At 41.8% G+C, this 27,495-nt stretch overlaps 1 protein-coding gene across 3 annotated transcripts in view; it reads right to left on the reverse strand.

The window, feature by feature from the left end:
• Nucleotides 1-27,495, reverse strand: part of LOC132382186 (dnaJ homolog subfamily C member 11) — a 71,323-nt gene that overhangs the window by 11,457 nt on the left and 32,371 nt on the right. For 2 of the 3 annotated variants that reach the window (XM_059952152.1, XM_059952151.1), the window contains exons 2-12: nt 25,424-25,553; nt 24,820-24,893; nt 23,603-23,704; nt 22,528-22,653; nt 21,399-21,521; nt 19,551-19,624; nt 18,187-18,376; nt 17,568-17,653; nt 16,695-16,811; nt 15,503-15,658; nt 14,393-14,462 (exon numbers count right to left, since the gene is read on the reverse strand). In XM_059952152.1, coding sequence (XP_059808135.1) covers nt 14,393-14,462; nt 15,503-15,658; nt 16,695-16,811; nt 17,568-17,653; nt 18,187-18,376; nt 19,551-19,624; nt 21,399-21,521; nt 22,528-22,653; nt 23,603-23,704; nt 24,820-24,893; nt 25,424-25,553 — 1,248 coding nt within the window. Of the gene's footprint in view, nt 1-14,392; nt 14,463-15,502; nt 15,659-16,694; nt 16,812-17,567; nt 17,654-18,186; nt 18,377-19,550; nt 19,625-21,398; nt 21,522-22,527; nt 22,654-23,602; nt 23,705-24,819; nt 24,894-25,423; nt 25,556-27,495 lie in introns of those variants that run through there. The other variant, XM_059952153.1, reaches the window with a different exon arrangement.

The raw sequence follows: 27,495 nt of genomic DNA on the forward strand, positions 1-27,495 counted from the left end.
CAAGAAGTATTGTAAGAAAGGCAGATAATGTGAAAGATGAGGTAGCTGGTTAACAGAGGAAATGTGTACTGAGGCGGCGCTGTTGATGGGGCAAAAATGCAATCAACAGGATGAGTTGCAACGTAAAAGGTGAACAAGTCAAAATGGGTGAATACAGGACTGAAAGGTGTGGTATTTGAATGTGTGTATATAGAATCAGGTAGATGAACTTGCAGACTGGCAGGTATCATGTTGTGGGCATCACTTAGCCATGGCTGAAAGAAGATTATAGCTGGGAGCTTAATGTCCAAGGATACACATTGTATTGAAAGGACAGGCAAGAAGGCAGAGGGAACGGTGTGGCTCAGTTGGCAAAAATGAAATGAAATCATTAGAAGGAGGTGACATAGGGTCAGAAGGTGTTGAATCATTGTGGACAGAGCAAGGAGCTGCAAGGGTAAAAAGACCCTGATGAGAGTTGTCTACAAACCCCCAAACAGTAGCAAGGATGTGGCCTACAAATTACAATGGTAAATAGAAAATGCATGTCAAAAGGGCAATATTACAATAGTCACGGGGACTTCAATATGCATATAGACTGGGAAAATCAGGTTGTTGCTGGATTCCAAGAAGGGGAATCTCTAGAAAGATAGGTTTTTAGAGCAGCTCATGGTTGAGCCCCTGAGAGGATCAGTTATTCTGGACTGGGTGTTGTGCAATGTACCAGAATTGATTAGAGAGCTTAAGGTAAAAGAACTCTTTAGGGTAGGTGATAATAGTATGATCAAACTCATCCTGAAATTAGAGATGGAAAAGCTAAAGTCAAATGTATTAGTATTACAGTGGAGTAATGGGAATTACAGAGGCATGAGAGAGGAGTTGGCCAGAACTGATTGGAAAAGAACACTGGCAAGGATGATGGCAGAGCAGCAATGGCTGGAATTTCTGGAAACAATTTGGAAGACACAGGATATGTACATCCCAAAGAGGAAGAGGTATCCTAAAGGAAATATGACATAACCGTGGCTAACAAGAGAAGTCAAAGCCAACATAAAGCCAAAGAGAGGACAGATAATAAAGCAAAAATTAGGAGGAAGTTACAGGATTGGAAACTTTAAAAAACCAGCTGAAGGGAACTAAAAAAATCATTAAGATAGAGATGGAATATGAAGGCAAGCTAGCCAATAATGTTAAAGAGAACACCAAAAGTTTCTTCCGGTACATAAAGTGTAAAAGGGAGTTGAGAGAGGATATCAGATCACTGGAAAATGATGCTGGAGAGGTAGTAATGGGGGACAATGAAATGGCAGATGAACTAAATAAGTATTTTGCTTTCGTCTTCACTGTGGAAGACACTAGCAGTGTGGTGGAAGTTCCAGGTGTTGGGGGCATGAAGTATGTGAAGTTACCATAACTAGAGAGAAGGTTTTTGGGAGGTCTGGAAGTAGATAAGTCACCTGGATCAGATGGTGCACACCCCAGAGTTTTGAAAGAAGCGAATGAAGAGATTGTGGAGGTATTAGTAATGATCTTTCAAGAATCACTAGATTCTGGAATGGTTCCCAAAGACGGGAAAATTGCAAATGTCACCCCACTCTTCAAGAAGAGAGAGAGGCAGAAGAAAGGAAACCATAGGCCAGTTAGTCTGACCTCTGGTTGGGAAGATGTTGGAGTTGCTCATTAAAGATGAAGTCTCAGGGTTCTTGGAGGATAAAATAGGCTGCAGTCAGCATGGTTTCTTCAAGGGAAAATCTTGCCTGACAAATCTGTTGGAATTCTTTGAAGAAATAGCAAGCAGGAACTTTTTATAATGGCACAATTGAGAGCATTCTGACTGGCTTCACCACTGCCTGGTATGGGAACTGTACTTCCCTCAGTTGCAGGACTCAGCATAAAAGTCAGGACCAACAGGCTCTGGGAGAACTTCTTCCACCAGGCCACAGACTGCTTAATTCATGTTGACACATCTGTATTTCTATGTTACATTGCCTATTCTGCAGTACATACTATTTATTATAAATTACTATAAATTGCACATTTCGACGGAGACATAACAAAGATTTTACTCCTCATGTATATGAAGGATGTAAGTAATTAAGTCAATTCAATTCAAAGGAGAATTGGTTGATATTGTGTACTTGGATTTTCAGAAGGCCTTTGACAAGGTGCCACACATGAGGCTGCTTAACAAGCTATGTGCCCATGGTATTACAGGAAAATCTTTAACGTGGATAAAGCAGTGGCTGATTCGCAGGAGGCAAAGAGCGGAAATAAAGGGAGCCTTTTCTGGGTGGCTGCCAGTGACTCCCAGTGTTCCACAGGGATCCAATTCTTTGGGGTCTGATTCTTTTTATGTTATATGTCAATGATTTAGATTGGTGGTCACCAACCAAGTGCTCTCGGCACTTAGCTTCTGTCTCGCGCTGCTCACAAAACTCAATGCGTTTGTCTTTAAGTGCGGGGCGCATGGTCAAGGTACCGAAGCACTTTTGAGGGCTTCATTGCCTTGGACAGCCTCCCAGCCCGAACTCCAGCCTCCTGCCCTGCCTGCCGCCAGATAGATGCCTTGGCCAGGTGCGGATAGATGCGGTTGGTCGTGGGTCGGATGAGAGGACAAGGTCAGGGCTGGAGGTCCCCGTACCGGGGGGTGGCGGTTGCAGTCCAAAGAGAGCGATCGAGGAGTATAACAGGGAGCAGGCCCACCCCCCCGTAGGATCTATCAGCCGACAAAAGTTTGTTTCAGTAGATCGCAGCACGGTAGTTGCTCGTTACGAATGTGCCACAACTCTGAGGGGCCGAAGGGTACAAAGTAGCCCCTTCCTTTGTGAGAATCGTAAGATCGCTATTAATTCAGGTCTGGAACCCAGGAAATGAGAGAGAGACACGCAGGATCCACAAGGGTTTGGAATGTGGGTCCTGGCCTCAGCGATACAAAGCCACGGATAACGGCCATTGTCTCTTGGAGATGGAATTGTGTATTGAGTACTGTACTATTCATTGAAGCCCTCAGGGAATGACCAGAGTGGGCTGGTTGAGGGATTGCATCATCCCAACCTGACTGACATCTGAGACCCCGTAAGGATAAAAGAGGGTTTGGGGAACAATCCCTTCAGACGCACCACGAGAAACGCTAGAAATCCCGTGACAGCGTTTAATAGCGACAGCCGGTGGAGGGCTCGTGTGCATCCTTTTCCCTTGCCTGGGAATTGGGGCCTTACCACGGAAGAACGGCTTAGCAAAAGGAGTGGCCACACTTGACCAGCTATACCAACGGAACTCTTGAAGGATCAACATCATAAAAAGGAAAAGCTGGCAAGTTTCTAAAATCTCTCTCTTGGCTCCAACCAAAGACTGCAGCCTGAATGAACTGAGTGACTTTTATATTTCCATCAGACAATACATTATCCCCTAGACAACGATAGAGCTTATTTCTTATTATTATTATACTCGCACTTTTAAATTTAGTATTGACGATGTATAATATCTGTATGTTTGCATTGATATTATTTTTGTGCATTTTTACCAATGAATACAGTTAAAAATAGTACCATCAGACTTCAACGGACCTCTCTATCTTTGCTGGTAAGTGATCCAGTTACGGGGTTTGTAACAACTTGGGGATCTCGTCTCGAGATTTGATACCAAATTGGAGGACCAGTGAATCGGGCTTGTAAGTCCAAACTTGGATCTGGTTGCGCAGGTAGCCAGACGGGAAACCAGCAAAGATGGACGTGGATGAATTTATAGAAAACCCGACTCTGGAGGCGCTAGAGGCGGCCACAAAGTCAGAATTGATAAATATTGTGAAAGGACTAAATCTCGCAGAGGTGAGGTTGTCAATGAAAAAGCCGGAGGTGCGAAGGGCCATAACTCAGTATTATGTGTTTTCAGCTGAGGTATTGGAAAATATCCCTGAAAAGGTATCAACCAGTGGGATGGCAGTTAGAGTTGGAGAAATTAAGGTTGGAACATGAAATTAAGTTAAAACAGCTGGAAGCAGCTGAAAAAGAGCAGGACAGAGCGGAGAAGCAGAGGGAGCATGAAATTAGGTTAAATGAGCTGGAAGCAGAGGAAAGGGAGAAGGAGAAACAGAGACAGCATGAGCTGGACATGGAGAAGTTAAGGCAAGAGCGAAGAGCTGAAGGGTCAGACCGAGAGGAGCGGTTTAATGTTAGTCAGGAGGTGAGGTTAGTACCTCCGTTTGAGGAGACGGATGTTGGTAGTTATTTCTTGCATTTTGAAAAGGTGGCAGTGAATCAGAAGTGGCCCAGAGATCAGTGAGTGGCATTGTTACAAAGTGTGTTAAAAGGGAAAGCAAAACGGGCATATGTGGCGTTGTCTATGGAAAAGTCTGAGAATTATGAGAAAGTAAAGGAGGCCATTCTTCGGACTTATGAATTGGTACCTGAAGCCTATAGACAAAAGTTCAGAAATTTAAAGAAAGGGTGGAATCAGACGTATACTGAGTTTGCCTTTGAGAAGAGTGTGCAGCAGAAATAGTGGAAGAAGATTTTTGGCGTCTCAGGGAGTTAATTCTTATTGAGGAATTTAAAGGTTGTGTTTTGGATGATATCCGGATGTATTTGAATGAGAAGCCGAATAAGTCCATCTCCGAATTTGCTAGGTTCGCAGATGAATATGTCCTAACCCACAAGACAAAGTTTCCCTCAAATAAAAGTTACCAGTGAGACCGTGGGAATGGTAGAGAAAGCCCGCCGGCTGAGGCAGAGGTCCTGCCGGGAGCTAGTGGTAAGATTGAGGAGAGGCAAGACGGCAGGAGAGTTCCTGGCTTGACCTGTTTTAGTTGTGGAAAGGGGGGACATATTGCATCTAGGTGCCTTGCTCCGAGAAAGGAGACAGGAAAATGGAAAGCAGCAGTCCCTATAGGATGTGCTGTGGTAATCAGTAAGTCGACAAGAGAGCCCCAGGTAGACAGAGTACGAGAAGGGTCTGAGCAATGTATTTCCAGTGCGGATCTGGAGAGACACGGGAGCTGAACTGTCATTGATTAGCAGTAAGGTACTGGATTTTGGTTGCAAGACGGGAATGATAGCTTTGAGAGGAATAAGAAAAGGGACAGAAACGGTGCCCTTGCATAGGATCATTATAAATTGTGAGCTGGTATCTGGACCAGTTGAAATAGGGGTGCAATCAGAATTCCCGAGAGCTGACGCGGACGTCCTTCTTGGTAACGATTTAGCCGGTGGTAAGGTTTGGTCAGCAATGAAGCTGATGAGCCGGCCGGTGAGTGTTGCAGTCCCGCCCCTAGATTCCAAGATCTATCCCGCATGCGCGATCACTCGCAGGATGTCGAGAAAGGCAGCTGAGAACAAGAGCAGTTTAAATCTGGCCAGTTTTGATTTGGACGAGACGTTTCTACCGACCACGAGGGTTTAAAGGGTGGTAAAATGGAGAGTAGTAAAGTGAAAGAGAGTAAGGGAGAGGAGGTAGACCTGCCCTTAGCGAGGAGAAAATTTATAGAGGCACGAAATAAAGATGAGAAACAGATAAAGCTATTAAAAGGTCCAAGGTTGGACATGGATGATCTGTCTGGTTTGGCAGAACTGCTTGAAGAAGTTGAAAATTCTAAAGGTGTTCCCGATAATGAAATGAGGGCAGTCCTAAATGAAAAGGATGCCATTACCTTGAAGAAATCTGCTGCGTTGGCAGATGAGGTTGTTTCAGCCTGTGGGGTTGAGTTTACTCCGGAAGGGTGTTGCCCAGAGAGTAGCTGGGAAGATCAGGGGAATTTAGAATTTGAAAAGGGTACGGGTATTGAAAGCCTGGAAGAAGCAGATGTCCCGTTTGAGTGTGTCCAAGATGTGGATGCACGTGGTACCGAACCTAGTGTTATGGATGTACCACATCTCTGAGGGGCCGAAGGGTGCGGGGTAGCCCCCTCCTTTGGGAGAATCGCAAGATCGCTATTGAGTCCGTTCAGGAGACCCAGGAAATGAGTGAGAGAAAGACATGCAGAATTCACAAAGAGTGGAATGCGTCCTGGCCTCCGAGAGGTGGACCCATTGATACCGGCTATTGTCTCTTGGAGACTGCCTTGTGTATTGCATCCTGTGCGATGCATCGAAGCCCCAGGCAATGAACCAAGCGGGAGGTTGGTGGAGAGATTGCATCATCTCAACCTGATTGACATCGGAGACCCTGTGAGTCAGGATAAAAGAGGGTCTGGGGAACAGCCCCTCAGACGCACCAGAAGAAACGTAACAGCAGGAAGTCATCTGAAGGAAGCCACGTGCGTTCGATTCCGTGGCTGGAATCGGTGGCTGGAATCACGGAAAACAGCTTTTAGCTAACAACGGGGAAGCCCGCTCCCCTGACTCAACGGATTGGCATCTTAAAAGACCTGGGGCAAGTTTAAACCACATCACTTTTAAACCCAACAATGCTGCAGCTTGAACGAACTGATAGTGACTTATCTTTCCATCGGTCAATACAGTAACCCCTAGACAATGATAGAGTTATTTCTTATCGGTTATTATTATACCCGCGCTTAGATTTAGTATTGACGACGTATATTATCTGTATGTTTGCATTAATCTTCTTTTTGTGCTCTTTATCAATAAATACTTTTAAAAATAGTACCATCAGACTTCAATGGACCTCTCTATCTTTGCTGGTAAGTGATCCAGTTACGGGAATTCGTAATAAAGTTGGGGTTCTGGTCTCGAGATTTGACACCAAATTGGGAGGCCAGTGAATCGGGATTGTAAGTCCAAAACTTGGATCTGGTTACGCGAGTAGCCAGACGGGAAACCAGCAAAGATGGACGTGGGTGAATTTATAGAAAACCCGACTCTGGAGGTGCTGGAGGTGGTCTCCAAGTCGGACTTGATAAAATTGGTGAAGGAGTTAAGCCTTGCAGGGGTGAGGTTGTCAATGAAAAAGTGGGCAATAACTCAGTATTATATTGGGAAGAATGTGTTTACAGATGAGGTATTGAAAAATATCCCTGAAGAGGCACCCACTAGTGGGACGGCTCAGTTCGAGTTGGAGAAATTAAAGTCGGAACATGCAATTAAGTTAAAGCAGCTGGAGGCAGCTGAGAGAGAGAAAGAGAGGGAAAGGGCCGGGAGAGAGCAAGAGAGGGAGAGAACTGAGAGAGAGAGAGAGAGAGAGAGAGAGAGAGAGAGCATGAAATGAGGTTAAAACAGCTGGAAGCAGATGAAAAAGAGAAGCAAAGGAAACATGACTTGGAGATGGAGAAGTTACGGCAGGAGCTACGAGCTCCGGAGTCCAACCGAGAGGAGCGGTTCAATGTTAGTCGAGAGTTGAGGCTAGTACCTCCGTTCGAGGAGACTGATGTGGATAGTTATTTCTTGCTTTTTGAAAAGGTGGCCGTGAATCAGAAGTGGCCCAGAGGTCAGTGGGTGGCGCTGTTACAAAGTGTGTTAAAGGGGAAGGCACAGCAGGCATATACGGCATTGGCCATGGAGGAGGAGAGTTATGACAAAGTAGAGGAGGCCATTCTCTGGAGTTTCGAGCTAGTATCTGAGCCATATAGACAAAAGTTTAGAAATTTAAAGAAAAGGGTGGAATTAGACGAATACCGAGTTTGCCTACGAGAAGGGGGTGCTCTTGGACCAGTGGTGCACCGCAGAGAGAGTGGAAGATTATGGGCGTCTCAGGGAGTTAATTCTGATTGAGGAATTTAAAGGTTGTGTTTCGGAGGATATCCGGACGTATTTGAATGAAAAGCCGCATAAGTCCATCTTGGAATTTGCTAGGTTCACTGATGAATATGCCCTAACCCACAAGACAAAGTTTTCCTCGAATAAAGTTCCGAGGGAGACCGGGGGAACGATCGAGAAAGTCCACCGGCTGAGGCAGCGGTCCCGCCGGAAGCTAGTGGTAAGGTTGAGGGGGAAAAGGCCCGACGGCCGGAGATTTCCGGGCCTGACCTGTTTTAATTGTGGGGGGGGGGGGGCATATTGCCTCTCGGTGCTTTGCTCCGAGGAAAGAGACAGGAAAAGGGACAGCAGCAGTCCTTATCAGATGTGCCGTGGTAATCAGTAAATCGACAAGAGAGCCCCGGGTAGACAGAGTACGAGAAGGGTCTGAGACTTGTCTGTCACATGGAACCGTGTCTGTCAGGGAGGGGGACACACCAGTTCCCGTACAGATCTGGAGAGACACAGGGGCTGAGCTGTCGTTGATCAGCAGGAAGGTATTAGAGTTTGGTCGCAAGACGAGGATGGTAGCTGTAAAGGGAATAAGTAAAGGAACAGAAATGGTGCCCTTACATAAGGTCATTATGGATTGTGAGCTGGTATCTGGACCAGTTGAAATAGGGGTGCGATCAGAATTCCTGAGAACTGACGCGGACGTCCTTCTCGGTAACGATTTAGCAAGTGGTAAGGTTTGGGCAGCCATGATGCCGACCCGCCAATCGGCGAGTGTGGTGGCCCCGGCCCTAGATTCCAAGATCTATCCCGCCTGCGCAGTCACTCGCAGCCTGCCGAGAGAGGCAGCTGAGAACGAGCAGTCTAAATCTGGCCAGTTTTGATTTGGCCGAGACGTTTCTACCGACCCTGTACCACAAGGGTTTAGAGGGTGGTAAAACGAATAATAGTAAAGTGGAAGAGGGTAAGGGAGCAGAGGTAGATCTCCCCTTAGCGAGGAGAAAGGTCCTAGAGGCAGAAAATAAAGATGAGGAACCGATAGAGTGGTTAAGGGGTCCAGAGTTGGACATGGATGATCTGTCTGGTTTGGCAGAACTGTTTGAAGAAGTTGAAAATTCTAAATGTGTTTCCGATAATGAAATGAGGGCAACCCTAGATGGAAAGGGTGCCCTTGCCTTGAAGAAGTCTGCTGGGTTGGCAGACGAGGTTGTTTCAGCCTGCGGGGTTGAGTTTACTCCGGAAGGGAGTTGCCCAGAGAGTACCTGGGAGGATTGGGGGAACTTAGAATTTGAAAAGGGTACGGGTGTTGAAAGCCGGGAAGAGGCCAATGTCCCGTTTGAGTGTGTCCAAGATGGGGATGCACGTGGTACTGAACCTAGTAATGGAGTTCAGAAAAATTCTGAGGTATTTGATTCAGTGAAACGAGACGGCCGTCCTGGTGGGTCAGATAGACTTGGTTCAGTGAAGAAAGGGTTAACCTTGGTAATCGTGGGAAGTGAGAGTTCCCAGGTGTTTGTGCTCAAAGGTGTTGCAAGTTAATGCGGAGTTCGAAAATGGGGAGATAAATATTATTATTGAAGGAAACGGGAAATCTGTAGTTCCCAAATCGAATGAAGAAATTTTAAACCCTGCAGATTGATTACAGATTGAAGTGGAAGGAAAAGGGGCCCCAGAGGGTGGTGTGAAGAGGCAGAATTTGAAATACTGCTTGAGCAAAGCGGTCGAACGAGAAACTCATAGCCTGAAGGGTCCTCATGAGAGGGTTAGCCACCTGTGTAAACTTGAGTTGTGTAGAAATTCAGAAGATGGTCTAAGTTTGGGACACATTGTTGATAAAATAATTCTTGTATCTCGCCACATTACCCAAGCTCCCCACGTGGGACCTCACCGAAAAAGAGGCGACGGGTAATGGGGACGCCATTTTTAAATAGCAAAGCCAGTTGTACGGGATTTCGACAAAGCCTGTGAATAATAAAGACAACCCCCTGGAAGCCTGCCTGTTCAGTCTGAAAACGACCGAAAGATTAGTAGTTCCATAAACTTTTGTAGATGCACGGAAGCTAAGATCACACCTCCTTAGTTTTGTTGCTGAAGGAAAGAAATAAAAATAGGTGGTTATTAAATTGAAGTCTGATGCTACAAGACTTTAGTACGGTACGCAATGTTAAGATATTAAAGAAAGTGACACTGTAATCGTTAACTGTTTAGATACTGAATTGAATGTATAACAGTATTACACTGTAAAAAAAACTTTTGTATTGTGTTAGATTCTAAAACCCTGTAAGACTCTGTACTACTTCGTTTTCACCGCTGGTGAAAACGCTTTGAAGAAAGGGGGTGTTACGAATGTACCACAGCTCTGAGGCGCCGAAGGGTGCGGGGTAGCCCCCTCCTTTGTGAGAATCGCAAGATCGCTATTGAGTCCGTTCAGGAGACCCAGGAAATGAGAGAAAGACATGCAGAATTCACAAAGAGTGGAATGCGTCCTGGCCTCCGAGAGGCGGACCCATTGATACCGGCTATTGTCTCTTGGAGACTGCCTTGTGTATTGCATCCTGTGCGATGCATCGAAGCCCCAGGCAATGAACCAAGGGGGAGGTTGGTGGAAAGATTGCATCATCTCAACCTGATTGACATCGGAGACCCTGTGAGTCAGGATAAAAGAGGGTCTGGGGAACAGCCCCTCAGACGCACCAGAAGAAACGTAACAGCAGGAAGTCATCTGAAGGAAGCCACGTGCGTTCGATTCCGTGGCTGGAATCGGTGGCTGGAATCACGGAAAACAGCTTTTAGCTAACAACGGGGAAGCCCGCTCCCCTGACTCAACGGATTGGCATCATAAAAGACCTGGGGCAAGTTTAAACCACATCACTTTTAAACCCAACAATGCTGCAGCTTGAACGAACTGATAGTGACTTATCTTTCCATCGGTCAATACAGTAACCCCTAGACAATGATAGAGTTATTTCTTATCGGTTATTATTATACCTGCGCTTAGATTTAGTATTGACGACGTATATTATCTGTATGTTTGCATTAATCTTCTTTTTGTGCTTTTTATCAATAAATACTTTTAAAAATAGTACCATCAGACTTCAATGGACCTCTCTATCTTTGCTGGTAAGTGATCCAGTTACTGGAATTCGTAACACTAGTAATGGAGCTCAGAAAAAGTCTGAGGTATTTGATTCAGTTGAAAAGGAATGCAGTCCTTGTGGGTCAGATGGACTTGGTTCAGTGAAGAAAGGGTTAACCTTGGTAATAGTGGGAAGTGAGAATTCCCAGTTGTTTGTGCTCGAAGGTGTGTTAAAAGTTAGTGAGGAGATAAAAGGTGGTGAGGTGAAAATTATTATTGAAGGAAAAGGGAAAAGTGTAGTTCCCAAATTGAAGGAAGAAAATTTAAAGTCTGGATTGATGTCAGAAGCAGCCACCGGGCTACAGAGACAATGGCTTGGTAATGTGGTGCCTGCGAATCAATTACAGGTTGAGTTGGAATGTAAAGGTGCCCCACATGCTATTGTTATTCAAGAGTGGGTGTGAGAAAGCAGAATTCAGATCTTAAATAGAGAACTAATAGCATGAAGGGTCCTGAAGAGAAAACTGAAGAGAAAGTTGCTTAAACTTAAAGAATTGTGTGGAACTTCGGAAAATGGTCTAAGTTTGGAACACATTGTTGATAAAATAACTCCTATGAAAGGAGCGGGTGAAAGCCTATTTCGCCATGGTGCACAAGCTCACCACGTGGGAGTTAACTGGAAAAGGGGCGAGGGTTGACGGGCTGCCATTTTAAATAGCAGGATCCGGTTTTAAGGGATTTCGACAAAGCATGTGAATAATAAAGACAACCCCCATGAAGTTTGACTGTTCAGTTTGAAAGTAAAATAAAGATTAGTCTTTGCATGAACTTTTGTAGTATACACATAAGCTAAGATCACAACTCTTTAGTTTTTGTTTGTGGAAAGAAATACAAATAGGTGGTTATTAAATTGAAGTCTGATGCTACAAGACTTTAGTAAGGTACAAGATGTTGAAATATTAAAGGAAGTGACAATGTAATCGTTAACTGTTTAGATGCTGAATTGAATGTATAACTGTATTTCTCTGTAGTGAAAAGAAAACTTTTGTATTGTGTTAGATTCTAACATCCTGTAAGACTCTGTATTACTTTTTTACCGATGGTAAAAACGCGTTGAAGGAAGGGGGTGTTACGAATGTGCCACAACTCTGAGGGGCCGAAGGGTACAAAGTAGCCCTCTCCTTTGTGAGAATTGCAAAATCGCTATTAATTCGGGTCTGGGACCCAGGAAATGAGAGAGAGACAAGCAGGATCCACAAGGGTTTGGAATGTGGGTCCTGGCCTCAGCGATACAAAGCCCCGGATAACGGCCATTATCTCTTGGAGATGGCATTGTGTATTGAGTACTGTACTAATCATTGAAGCCCTCAGGGAATGACCAGAGTGGGCTGGTTGAGGGATTGCATCATCCCAACCTGACTGACAGCTGAGACCCCGTGAGTAAGTATAAAAGAGGGTCTGGGGAACAACCTCTTCAGACGCACCAGGAGAAACGCTAGAAATCCCGTGACAGCGTTTAATAGCGACAGCTGGTAGAGGGCTCGTGTGCGTCCTTTTCCCTTGCCTGGGAATTGGGGCCTTAGCATGGAAGAACGGCTTAGCAAAAGGAGTGGCCACACGTGACCAGCTACACCAACGGAACTCTCAAAGGATCGACATCATAAAAAGGAAAAGCTGGCAAGTTTCTAAAATCTCTCTGACTCCAACCAAAGACTGCAGCCTGAATGAACTGAGTGACTTTTATATTTCCATCGGACAATACATTATCCCCTAGACAACGATAGAGCTTATTTCTTATTGATTATTATTATACCCGCACTTTTAGATTTAGTATTGACGACGTATAATATCTGTATGTTTGCATTGATATTATTTTTGTGTATTTTTACCAAAGAATACTGTTAAAAATAGTACCATCAGACTTCAACGGACCTCTCTATCTTTGCTGGTAAGTGACCCAGTTACAGGGTTCGTAACACTCTGATACATAAGAAATGCTGAGCCCGAATGAGGCCACCTGCAAATATTTTAGCACCAGTTTCCTCACAAACATTCGGTGTGCTAAACAGGCAGCGCTCCAGGCCAGTAGCGATGGCACTTCCTGCCCGCTGCCCAAGGCCAACCAGTGATCCCCGGCGTGAGGGTATCACTGCGTTTAGGCGACTGATGACGTTCAAGTTCAACAGTGGGCTGACAGGGAATGAGGAAAGGTGCAACTGACTCATATTGTTTCCTCCTGGCCCGGTGGTTGGGGACCACTGAATTACGCAGTGTAGTGCGGGGGGGGGGGGGGGAAGCTACACACATGCGCACTGGGCAGAAAGAATGGAACTAAACCCCCGCAACCCGGAAACAATCTCTCAACAGTATTTGTGCATTTATTTTTCATTTTTTTCGGGATCTACTGGGAAAGTCTCAAAGATCGATGGGTTGGTGACCACTAATTTAGATGATGGAATTGGTGGTTTTGTTGCACAGTTTGCAGACAATAGTGGAGGGGCAGGTAATTTTGAGGAAGTAGAGGCTACAGGAGAACTTAGATTAAGAGAATGGTCAAAGAAAGGGCAGATGGAATACAGTGTCAGGAAGTGTACGGTCATGCACTTTGGCAGAAGAAATGAAAGGGTTAACTATTTTCTAAATGGAGAGAATGTACACAAATCTGAGGTGCAAAGGGACCTGGGAGTCCTTGTGCAGGATTCCCTAGTGGTTAATTTGCAGGTTCAGTCTGTGGTGAGCAAGGCAAGTGCAATGTTAACGTTCATTTCAAGAGGACTGGAATATAAAAGCAAGGATGTAATGTTGAGACTTAATAAAGCACTTGTGAGGCCTCATTTGGAGTATTGTGAGCAGATTTGGGTCCCTTATCTTAGAAAGGATGTGCTAAAACTGGAGCAGGTTCAAAGGAGGTTCACAAAAATTATTCCAGGATTGAATGGCATGTCATATGAAGAACATTTGATGGCTCTGGGCTTGTATTCATTAGAATTCAGAAGAATGAAGGGTCATCTCATTGAAACCTATAAATGGTGGAAGGCTTGATTGAGTGGAGAGGATGTTTCCTATGGCAGGAGAGTCTAAGACCACAGGGCACAGACTCAGAATAGAGGGCCGTCCTTTTAGAACGGAGATGAGGAGGAACTTCTTTGGCCAGAGAGTGGTGAATCTGTAAAATTCTTTTCTGCCGCTTCCTGCAGTGGAAGCCAAGTCTTTATGTATATATAAAGCAGAGGTTGACAGATTCCTGATTGGTCAGGTCCAGAAGGGATACAGGGAGAAGGCAGGAGATTGGGGCTGAAAGGAAAGTTGGATTCAGCCATGATGAAAGGACAGAGCAGACTCAATAGGCCAAATAGCCTAATTCTGCTGTTATATCTTATGGTCTTACACAAAGCTGGACTGTGAAATTCTAGACTGTCAGTGTGGTTGATTTTTAACCTCCACAGTTTTGGGCATTTTTCGATGGACTGCTCTGAATGACTGAATTATATTCTTGGTTGTATGCGCTTCTAGATGAACAATGAAATCAAGAATGGTCAATAAATGAGGGCATTGGAAATGACTCAATATACTATGAGCAAATAAAACCTCCCCACTGTCACTCCTGGAAGACAGTGGGAAACGTCACATCACTTCATGTTTCAGCTGCAGCATGCATTTTTCTTGTAACTGATAAATGATTTTACATTACATCTCTTACCGCTGCCTCAGCTTCTTGCTTTTTCAATGCTACTGTACTTGATGAATTCGCTCTCTGTTTCTCCAGTTCCCTAGCGGATAACACACACAAAGCAAAATGTTATCTCACGATGGGAACAAGCTATTTTTAAATAAGAGGTTTCGCAGCCTTAATAAGATAAAATAGGTTCCAGACAGAGAATGAACCAGTAGGTAATTTATGGCTTGAATTCAATTGTGACGTCAATACGATATTTATAAATTCTCAGTGATGTTGCTGACAAGCATTTGATGAGTATGGGTTTCCCTTCATCAGTAAGATTGCAGCGAAATTTGGAAAGATATCAAAAAAGTTGCTCCATGGAGCCATTACATGGCCAGAGCCTGTAATTACACTGTATCTGTCAACATTAAACAGGAATTGTAGCAAAGAAATTTACAATGGAAATGACTGACAAAATATTTGCTCTAATATGGAAAATTGGAAACAAGGTTTGTGTCCAAGAGTACTTCATTTTATCTTAAAATAATGTGTGGAAAATGGAGGAATTTATAAGGTGCAATTTATCTGGTTGTTAGGAATGCTGAAGCAGGTAAATGACAGTAATTTGAAGGGTTATTATTAGACTGGAGTCCAGTAGGAGGGTTTTGGAAGCGCATTCCAGACTGATTTCAAACTAAGAGCACTGGATATATTTTTGGAAATAGACAGCCTAAGACCAATGTGACTGAGAAAAGCTCTTGAAAAATTTGTGTGTCATATGGACGACTTGCAAAACTTACATAATTTTTGGGACTGTTTTCATACTTAGCAACCACAGTAATATCAAGTGCAGAAATATTTCAGTACAATTACTCACAGAATACTTTTTATCTACATTTTTTCTTTTGTGTATTTTCTCTTCTGAAGGCAGTACTCTTTGCAATACTGTAATGAAGAGACTGGTCATTAGCCAGAAATATGTCTGGAGTGGGCGGGTGTACAGGATTCTGATCTTAATGGTTTGGCTCTATACTCAGTTGCATACACACCTAAGTGTATAATTAGACTAACTACAATTGTAGGATTAAAAACAGGGAAAACTAAGACTAAAGAACAAGATAGACTGGTACCTGCCAAAGAAACACTCACTTTTCTTTTTGTGCCAAGAGGTAGGGTTTGATAATGAGTCGATGCATGGCAAAATAGATGACCAGAGGTCCAACGGTAGCATAGAAAATGGCACTGGGCAGGAGTTGGTCTGTCAGATGAATAGGGAAGAAATAAGTCTGGCTGGCTCGATTTAATCTGGAACAAATGGAAATTAAAATCAAAATTCAGAAAGAAAAAAATGGACCTCACAAATGCTTAACCTGCAGTACGAGCTTGAGAAAGGATGAATATCAGCATTTCTTCAAAGTAACTGCTCAACAGTCAGAAAGCTAGGGCACCTAATCTATATGCATGACATCAAGCAGAATATCACAGCAAGTTCTGATAGCACCAATCTTCCATTGGAATGATTCTAATTCTGTAAAAATCTGGGAATTGAGTCTGGACCTTTTGACATGCACAGCTCTCCAGTACCCTGAACAGCAGATTTGCTATTAAGTTGAGGGATGGAGAAAAGCCAACTGTTTGTCCTCGATAAGGAGAACACAACCTGCTGCACACTAAAGTATGTTGTCATGCCAGTCACAAGCAGAGTATCATTTTACTCCATGACGTCGGCTGCCGCATTTGGAGAAACACTGAGGAAAAGCCACGTGAAGAACAATTTCCCAAGATTAAACATCAAACGCTTCTGTAGAGAAATCCACTGTATTGTAATGAGGCAACTCAAGTTACACAGTGACTTCAGTTAGATCATGGCTACTCCATCTATCTGAAATGATATTTAAATACCTTTACATAGTGTAATATTGGGCAAAATGAGTCTACAATAGGACCTGTCATATACCAGGTCTGGAAATAGCACATACTTTTTTTTCTCCTTGGTATTTATTCTTTCAAGGAACCTACCTTTCTATCTTTTCTGTACAATTAAACTGTAAAGGCAATTAAAAGAATCTATCCTTAAAACTCTACTAAACATTTCTTAAAGCACGAGGATAAGTATTGGTGAAGTCATCATATCTCATTATAGAATGGAAAGGAATTGAACCCACATCTTTTTGTTCAAAAGCTCAGCAACTGCACAATTCCAGGGAACAAATAACCTGAAATGGAAAACTTCCAACAACACCTTCAAATCAACACATTATTTGGTTTCTTAAAACAAAATATGGTCATCTAAAGAATTTTTTTTAAAACATGTAACAATGCATTCTTTCTCAGTACATACTTAATTTTGAGAGACACTCCCTGAGGTACTCCAATGCTAACAGTTGCACCTAAGACGCTGTGTCTGGATATCTTCCTTTCAGCGCCGTATTCGACCAAAGTGCCAAAGAATCCTGTCCTGCAGAGAGAACCACACAAGGTTCTGTGAAATAGAGTCATTTCAGTGTAGATTTCTTTCCTGGCTATGCATCTTTGAATTCTGTCACATTAAAACATTCTAGATCTATTAGCTGATATTTTACCATCAAAAGTTTTGATTAGATTCTTGCCTGTAGCCATAACTCTCCGTTGGTCAATACACAAGTTACACTAATCCTTGTCTTAAATTGTTTTAAATTTGGTGAACTATTTCTGTTTTAGAAATAGTTGGCCAAAGGCATATTTTTTTTAAAATTTAATAACCATTCCCATTTACTGATGTCAGGTATCTGCATTTTATGTTATTGCAGTTGTGTGCTAGTATGCTTTACTATTTATATAGTGAATGTTGCAACCTTTATAGTGGGGCAGCATAGAAGTATAGTGGCTTGTGTAATGCTTTACAACACCAGTAACTGGGGTTCAACTCTCACTGTTATCTCTAAGGAGTTTGTACTTTTTTTTCCAGTGAATGCATGGGCTTCCTCTGGATGGTCTGGTTTCTTCCAACATTCCAAACACATACAGGTAAGTAAGGGTAAGCTGTGGGCCTGCTATGTTGGTGTCGAAAGCCTAGTGACACTTGTGTGCTGCTCCCAGAAAGCACATCCTTGGACTGTGTTGATCATTGACGCAAACAATGCACTTCACTGTATGTTTTGATGTACATGTAACAAATAAAGCTAGTCTTGAGATCTTAATCTATGTGGAAAAAAAAACACAAAAAATAACTTACTTGATTGTCCCCTTTACCCTAGTTTGATCTTCATCCTGGAACTTGTATTGATAACTCAGTAACATAAAAGAATGAGGAATTCCAAGCTGTAAAATAAATATACGTATTTTGTTTACTCAAAAAACTTTTAATAATGAGGTAGAAACTGATGGCAAAGTGGGTCAGGCACTCATTTCACTTCATGGATATTGGTTTGATCTTAAGCCATATTGATAACCACAGGCTTAAATATCCAAAGTAAAATGGATTTGAAATCAACCCACAAAAGAATATCACCTCTTCTTGGACAAGTTGACAATTCCAGTCTGTCAAAACTGAGTATTTCTGAAATTAGAAAAATGCGATAGACATTATAGTTATGTGTTCTGACGTTGGGATAGTCCAGAGGAACTTTACATCTCAGGTGCAACTGCCTTGGGAATGTTGACACCAGATAACTGAGAGGGGAAACAGTTCGAAACCTCAGTATCAATTCATAAGATAGTCACAAGCAGTAAGGAGCAACAGGTGAGTGGGAAAAGGAATGAATCAAAGTGAACAATAGAAAATGTTTTTGGTATGTTACCAAGATCATAAAAAATCTGTACATATATTTTAAAATGTATAAATTTAACCTTACCTGTAGTGCTATTGTTATGTGGCTGGTTTTGGTGTCCCGCACTATACTGGTATTCATTGCGGACTGTGTGCCCCAGCGCCACTGCAGGTAACCCATCGTATTCTTATCTAGGTTTCGTGCAAGAACTGTCGTCAGCCCAGGGCGGATTCCACGAGATGAAAACTGTAATGCGCAGTGAGTGGTAATAAAACTGTGTGGGACCAGGAAAATGAAGAGAATATTTGTAGCCAAAGACAGTTGTGTGTTAAAATAAAAATCTCATCTTGCTTGACTTTTCTATTCCTTTAAATTACTAACCATTCATCAGGAGTAATCAACGACAATTTACACCGGTCAGCCTAACCCAAATGGAAAATCTGCCAGTCCGACATCACCAAAATCCTGATCATCCAGATTACCAGAATTTTACTGTACTGATTTCATTCACTGATTTAAGTTTCTTTCAGGTTAATTTTCAATTTAATTCCTCTTCTCTTCTGCAGCTTTGGTTTTGGACAAAGGTAAAGATAGCGGGTCATAAAGTACATTTTCTAGTCTCTTCAGAATCCTAAAGGCAGTGATCATTTGCCTGTCAAACCTCAAGAAGGACAGAATAATTTTGGAAGAGGTGAATCACCAATTCTCCATTGAGGCTTAAAAAAAAACAATTTATGAAAGAATAAGTTAGATAAGCCCAGTTTGAATTTAGGAAATTGAAGGCTGGTTGGGATATTTAAAGCAATTAAGTGATTTAATGGAGTAGATACTGTCAAAATGGGTTTCTCAGACGGAAACAAATGGAGCAACACAAACATGAACAGGCACTTTGGCCCACAATGTCTGTGCTAAACATGAGGCCAATGCAAACCACACACACTCCTTCATATTCTTCCAATCTTCCATTCCTTGTTCACACCTCTTAAACATTGCTATAATACCTGCTTCTACCACTTCCCCTGACAGAGCATGCCAGGTGTCAGCCACTTTTTAAAAAAAAATGCTTCACATATCATCTTTAACCATTCTCCCCTTAACTTAAACTTATGCCCTTTAGTACTGGACACTTCTCAGATGTCTGGATTAAAACTCCGTCTGTCATTTCTCTGCCCACATTTCTAATTGGTTGACATCTTGCTGAATCCTTCAACAAACTTCCCCACTATACACAACTCCCATGATTTTTATATCATCTGCAAGCTTTATCATATCCAAAACAACAAGGCAAAAATCTTAACCAGAAAGCGTCTTTTCACGAAAAGAACAATGGAAATCTAAATCTTTCCATTGTCAAAAAACATCTGCCCATTCTTCCAACACAGAATAAAATAGCAGTGACAACATGGCTGTTCTGAAATATAACCATGTGACCTGATTACATCATTTACCTTTGTGAAGTGAGATTTCGAAATATTTTCATCCCAAGTAAAGGTCCTTGAACATCTCCAGCTCCAAATTCCAGCTATTGAACACAAAATGCAGGCATCTGAGCTACAACATTAAAGACCCTGCAGTAATTTATGTGCCCACTTCAACAAGAGCTCAATCAGTCTCATTTTGAACATCCATTGTGAGTTAGAGGCACTCACCTTTAAGTTAGCAATGATGGGCTTGCATTCAACTCCAGGACTTAAATACACACACTTATTAGGTATGCTTGTTCACTAATACAAATATCTACCCAGCTATACACATAGCAGCAACTCAATGTGTAAAAGCATGCAGACATGGTCAACAGACCAAACATTAGAATGGGAAGAAATGTAATCAAAGTGACTTCCACCATGGAATGATTTCTGATGCCAAACGGGGTGGTTTGAGTATGTCAGGAACTGTTGATCTGCTGGGATTTTCATGCACAGGCACAGCAGTCTCTAGAATTTACAGAGAATGGTGTGAAAAACAAAAAGAAAATCCAGTAACCAGCAGTTCTGTGGGCAAAAATGCCTTGTTAATGAGAGAGGTCGGAAAAGAATGGCCAGAATGGTTCAAATTGGCAAGAAGGCAACAATAACTCAAGTAACCATGCATTACAACAGTGGTGTGCAGAAGAACATCTCTGAATGCACAAGTCAAACCCTGAAATGGATGGGCTACAGTAGAAGATCACCCTGGGTTACACTCCTGTAACCACTTTATTAGGTACACTCCTGTACTTAATTAGTGGCCACTGAGTGTATAAGTGAAAGGTGTCTGAGAGGTTCTGCTGAATTAGACAAACATAAACGATCCTAGGATGTTATGTGAAATGAACCAGGGACTCCTCCTGGACAACAATAGACATTCAGTGTGAGAAGTTTCCCTGTGAACTCATGTCATTTTTCATTGTACGCACGACTGGTACGATGAGTTGCACCTCCCCCTCCCCACCCAAAAACTTCATTGCGATTTCACCTACACAGCTATCAGTTGAGTGTCAGAAAGTACATATCTCCAACCCTAAATGTTTTACTTCTAAAATCCATTCCAGTTATTAAAAAGCAGGGCAACTTTCCGTGAGTTAGTGGGCATGATAGCATGTAACCTTTAAAAACAACATTCTTGTTCAAAAAATTGACCTTGTACCACAACCAATGTGACACTACCAGATGAAGTACACAATAAGGTAGTTGACAGCTACAGGATATTTGGAGAATATCGCACAACAGTCAAAAGGAAGCAAAATATTGTGTTGGTTGGATAAATACAAATGGTTCCACAAAAAAAAAATCAATTGATATCAGTACACTGTAGCGGAATTAGTTATAATCTCTAGTGACCTGAAACTTGCATAACCAAATTACTAATCAAGGGTCTCAGAAAAACTTGAGCAAGGCAAGTATTTTCACTTACGTAAACAGAATTTTGAAAGCATGTCAACTGCCAAATTCCCTTGGAATCACCCAAGTGTCCTTGCACAACCTCTAGGCATTTACTGCCTTTCAGTAAAAGTTAGAACACAAACTTTACAGGTGCCAATCAAATAAATTGACTTCCAATAGAACAAGTACTTCTGCATAGCATGGTACATGGATTAAATGTTTCTAATTGAATAACACTTCTGTAATTTTCCACTTGTGTGATGGAATGAACTAAAGAGCATCATTTACTGCTGGCCAGCTAACACATATTTTCTACATCTAAGCATAATGCAAATTCAAAGTCAACACTTTTTTTGAGAGCAGTAATTGTAAAGAAATTCCAATAAACTGCACAATATTGCAGTTTATTGCAAAATATCGAGATTCAGTCCTTACCTCGCCCCACCCTTTTGCAGAGGTTACCCGCCTTAAGGCAACATTGATTGAGCCACCACCATTGCCATTCTGCGTTGAGAGGCTCCCAGCCAAAACAGCTGTATCCGTTGTAGTTAGTGGAGCCTTGGTGGAAAAACATGAGGTCAAGTTAGAATATCTTTAACTTCCCTTTCTTTCCTAATTGTTCCTTCTGAAGATGCAAACCCATAGCAGATCCAAGCTTCCAAGCCCTCACGCACCATTTTCAAGTGGGAATTTATTGACTGTGAATGGCAATGCATCCAAACACAAAATTTCCCATAAATGTAAAACCTACACACACAATCCTTTCCCTACAGGTAGTGATGAATAAGACAATAAAACCAGCAACCTTTGCCTTCCCAAAGGCAAATTCAATTATGGTCCATTCCCAAAACCCACTCCAAATAAAAGATTAATTGAGCAGAGACCAGAGTACAATCCTAGTGTGTACTTCAGTGCCAAAACAGTTCCTGCATCTACTAACCTGTGTAGAATCCAATCCCTGTAACTTCATAACAGAATTTGATGTATGCAAACAGTGATAATTACAAACGCAAAAAATTCAATTTCACCAAAAGCATTGTAGAAAGCAAACAGATTTCTAATGCACAAAATAGATAGCATGTCCTAAAGGAGCAGACAGATGAAGTGCCCAAAAAAGGATATTTGAATCTCTCGGCTACCAATGATTCACTGTACAAAGGCTACAGCTTAACCATCTTCCTAGCCAAGATAGATGTATTTGGCACATACTAGAGCTGCACCTTGACTTTTCATGGTCTGTGAAGCTTATTACTGCATTATGCATTTAATTACTGAACTATCATGGCTTGTTTCTTCAAAACCAGTCAGGATATAGCAGTTTGCACACATCTCAAATATTTCCTGGAGAATTTTGGATGGTGAAAGGAGAACCTACAACAAGGAGAGTTCAGTGCTGGCCACAGTTCTCATATTCATATTGGCATAATAGACTATGAGGACAGTGTTACCAGTAAGTTCCAAAACAATTTTTATCACAATTTTTCATAAGAAATCTAAAACAAAATTCTCAAACATATAGTAATACATGGTATGAGGGACACCTGTGCTTTCTGTGGCGTCGTACCTCGATGGATTGTGAAATGTGCATTTTATTTATCTCTATCTGAGGAAATCCACTGCCTGATTGTTCAAATTCTTCATCATAGCGGTCAAACAGATCTGTGGCATCAACACCAACACTTATCGTACCCTGCAAGAAAATAAAGAACAGGAAGCTTCAAGTGAATATTACTTGATATTTCAAACCACCGATGATGAATGCAGTCCTTCCAATCAAAAATATTATGGGCTTAAATTTATATGTATACTAGTCCTTCTCCTGTGATATACAATAAGGTGTCAAGACAGAGCCTGAAAGAAAAGGCAGGGTTCAAGGAAAAATGATCATTAGCCTGGAGAGCATATTAGTAATTCAGTCCTGTTTCCAAGCCTCATATCATGTTCCAATTTAAAATGCTATTATTATAAATTTCTTTATGCATACTTATGAAGAACACTAAGTGAACTTGGCATACTGGCACATAGAAAAGCACATGGAAAGCAATGCACTTTAAAAGCCGAAGGCTTGTTTGGTCATTAAATGGCGACACTGTCACTGGGATTGTGATTGATAACATGTTATGAATAAGAATGAGTTTTCATAAATATCCAAAGCTACAGACAAGGCTCAAATAAATACATTCTACCAAAATCAGGGAAAATTCAATCACAAATCTTGGTCAGGGACTACAATCAAATGCTTTGTGTCTCAAGCAATTAGGACACAATTCCATTCATGTTCACAGATTTGTTTTGTGTTCCCCTCCTGCAGAGTTCATCCCTTTGGAATGTACTACTTCAAAAAGTCAGAGGGTGCTCTGTCATTAATACTCCAGGCTAAGCATGTTGGATGCTCAACACCAAACAAATTAAAGATTAAAGAATCGGATGTCTGTTTGGGCATAAAGTTTAAACATGCCCTGCATCCGACCTGACAATAGCCAAACAAAATCAAGGCAGAGAACTTATTCTTTTATCCACATCCAACAGCTCTCATATTTGCCAGGAGGAGGGCACATCCAGGGACAGTGAAAGAATGAATAGATGGAGCATGCAGAAATAGAGACCTCTCATTTCTCTACCATCCTGTCTTTACTCACCTTGGGGTTTGTCCTTTGTTGTAGTCGCCTCTCTTCCCTTTCTCGTTGCAGTCTCTCAAACTCCTCTCGAATTTCAGCTGCTGCTTTCTTCCTTTCCACTATCTGTAATAATAACACAAAATATATAACCAGTTACTTGCATTCAACAAGTCTTAATTTTCAGTTTTCTTCATTTCTCAGTGAAATGCATTCTAATTAACTCCCACACTGAATCTGCGAACAGCACTCCCCGGTTGATGCAGTGAGAAAATATCTCAACCAGCCCAGGAAGTTCTCAAAATCCTGCACTCTTGTGGCTGATCTCAGCTGGGTTGGGTTGGATTTACAAGAGGACAAAGGCAAAAATGCTTCGATAATACCATCCTAAGTTAGGATAAATATCATATTCCTTCAGTATTCCTCATTCACTCTCCTGAAATACCCAAACCAATACCATTATGCAGCAGCAACAGCACTTGAATGAGGTGGCTCACCACAAGGGCACTTAAAGGTTACTCACAGTCATAATAATATTTTTAAAAGGGCAGCATCCTGTTTCAGATCAGTTTCCAGTTACAGAGTTACAAATAGATTGAGGTAGTAAACAGGTGAAAGGAAGGGGTGAAAAATCAAGGAATTGGATATGAAGTCAATAAATGAGAGCCTATGTTGTTCAATTCACCTGCACAAGAATCACAGAGATCAAGGGACATCCCTTCTGCAAATTCAGTCAGATATCTTCCAAAGCAGGAAAAAACATTTGAAGATCTTTATTTATTTCCCTAGCTTTGATTCCTTGAATGCCAGGGTGCTTGATGACTTACAGGACAGAATATACAAATGAATATAATCCTGAGCATTATCTTATACACAAATTTCAATTAATCAGTTCACAATCAAACTTCAAACACTTGCACCATGCATTTGAAAATAAACGATATTGTCACACTGTATACTGAAACAGAATAATTAAATAAATGCTGATTTACAAGTCTCACACTGTCTTGGAACTAGATTACAAGACTCAAACCACTTTCACACATCCTTAAAACCAGTACAGAAAGGTAATGTAACTTTCTGATAATGTTCTGATGAAAGGTCTCAGCATTGAATTTCGACCGCTTATTCCTTTCCACAGATGCTGCCTGAACTGCTGAGTTCCTGCAGCATTCTGCATGTGTTAGTGTCACTTTAGTCAAGTTGAGGGAGAAGCTCTGGCATTGGAAATGGTGCCTTACCTCCCATCCTTCCATTTCCAGGCCCTTTTTACCATAGATGTCATAGATGGCTCGGCTCTGAGGATCACTAAGTACTGCCAAGAGAAATAGAGGGAGAAAGTAAACATTCAGAAGAGGAAGTGTTTAAGAACTAGTAGAGACATAATGTAAGAAACACAGGATGCTATAATTTGCACATGGAGTTGCTATCTAAATTGTGGCATGACTTTAGTGGAGAGAGTGTGAGAAAGTCAGTCAGAAAGATAGGAATAGGCCAGAGAGAAAGAGTAAATATGAAAAAATGGAATCTGAAATGTTATCACAAGTTAGTAAACAGAAGACTAAGAACAAAAAGGCACCAATTTAAAAAAAAAGCGACTTTCAAACTGAGTCTCTGCCTTCAGAGCAGATAATCTGTGATTTGGCCATCTAATGATAAAGGGGAGAGTGTGCTTTACTAGCCAATGAACTGGTTCACAACACTCTGCTCTTAGGAAAAACGATATGAATAATGTGATTATTACATGTTATACGCTGAGCAAGCCAAACTGAGGAAAAGGGCAAAGGAAAAAGGAACTAATGTAAAGTGCCTCAGTATGTTCCTCTAATGCCAAAAGGTACTTGCCTTCATATGCCTGATGCACAAGGTTAAAGAGAGTCTCTGCTTGTTGTTTCAGTTCAGGGTCTCGATGTTTGTCTGGATGATAGAACATACATAGCCTGCGATAAGCAGCCTTCAATTCTTCTTGTGTGGCCTGCAATCAAAAGATTAATCACGCATCATTAAAAATAAAAGAGTAAAGTTAATTCCTATTGACCTTGAATATTATCACCACATCACTCAATTGTCTGATCCAATTTACTGTGGCCTGAACAAACAATTTTGGAATGGGTCATTGATTCTGATTGTATCAGAGAGCAGGAGCAGCCATTCAGCCTTTCGATCCTGCTCTGCCACTCAATACCACCACAGCCGATCACCTATTTCAATACAGCATTCCTCCTCTTTCCCCAAATCTCTCAATATCAAACACGGAAATAAATTGATCTAGCAACTTTAACTTTACTTGGTGTCTTGTCTTCTACATCCCTCCACGGTAGCGAATTCCATGGGCTTGCCAGCTGAGGAAAAAAATTTCTTCTTCAACTCAGTTCCAAATCTCTTGAGATTGTGATTTGTAATCTCTTGTAACCTGAGACAGAGCAAGGATCAACGGATTGGGAAGGTGACAGGTGAAAACAGAACTGGAACTACTTATACCAATGGAAACATTGGATTCAATCTTCTAGCTTTCAGATACCCACCAAAAAGATTTTGCAACCTAGTACTGCAACAGCCTCATTGGAAAAGAAATTAAAGAGGACTTTCAGCTGATGAAGTAGAGCTCTGTGCTGGCAGCACTGGAAGCAGCAAAGCAAAGAAAGCCCTCTCGGGTTGGAAGTTCAAAGTTGATTACCTGCACAGATACACAGAGATCACACAGATTCTACGTGAACCAACACCACATTCTTAATGTCAAAAGCTGCTGGAATTATCAGCAATCCTTAGATCCTGGCAAACAATTCCACGGTTCCCTGGGTCAATGCAACTAAGTATATGGCATTGTGACATAGACCAGGGCTACACTAGGTACTATCTAGGGAAACACTCTTGAATGGCACAAGGATAGTAATGTTCATGTTTCAAAGCGAATTTTCACTGGGATTTAGGAGGAAGCTTAGGGCAAAATTAAAATTAATATCAGATACTACCTTCTCATACCTTTCTGCCTGCCAATTTTATCTCCATTCTTTTTCCATTCTTAACATTTGTAGGATGACAGGTCCAAAGGGAGAAAAATATTCTTTTTTTATCTTAATTTTAGTTCAGTCCTTACAATTGGGCACAGAGCTTTAGCAGGTCTTCTTCTTTCTTTAAGACTTAGGTGCAGAAACTGGCACAGTTTTAATTTCAAGACTCTTAATTCGTTCCGAGTCCTACTCAATATCAAATATAGCTCTGAGACGTTGCCCAGGGACTTGCGTTGGGCAGGATGTGAGAATGTATTTCATGATTTGATGAGGTTTTCTCAAGTTACCTGTCACTGAGGCATCAGATGGCTTCACTGGCCATGATTCAAGATTGTTTATTGTCATTCTTCAGTACACAAGTGTAAAGGAGAACAAAATGGATCCAATGCGGCATAAAGAAAACACAATAAGCATAAAGAACACAAAAACAAAACACAAGAAATATAAAAGCAATCCAATAAAACACAATGTCCTGATGAAGAGCCTCAACTTGAAACATCAGAAGAGAATGGCCAAACTGGTTCAAGCTAACAGGAACTAAAGTAACCACACATTACAACAGTGCTGTGCAGAAGAGCATCTCTGAATGCATCGAACACATTTAACTTTGAAGTGGAATGAGCTACAGCAGCAGATCACTATGGTTCCACTCCCGTAATCTAAGGAAGTAGCCGCTGAGTATAAACGTCCTTGATGGTGGTGCATTGGGCAGTTTTAATTACAGTACCCCCCCCCCCCCCCATCCGCTGGCATGCAGTTTCTGCGTCACACAGTAATGCAACAAGTTAGGATGTTCTCAACTGCCTATCTGTAGATCAGTCTTTGTCCTCTTTACAGTTTTCAAATGCAGTTTGAAGCTGAGTTGCTATGTTGGATACCAGGTGTCCGTTTTCAACCCAAACTTTC

Source organism: Hypanus sabinus, chromosome 27, assembly GCF_030144855.1.
Source record: "Hypanus sabinus isolate sHypSab1 chromosome 27, sHypSab1.hap1, whole genome shotgun sequence".
NCBI lineage: Eukaryota > Metazoa > Chordata > Chondrichthyes > Myliobatiformes > Dasyatidae > Hypanus > Hypanus sabinus.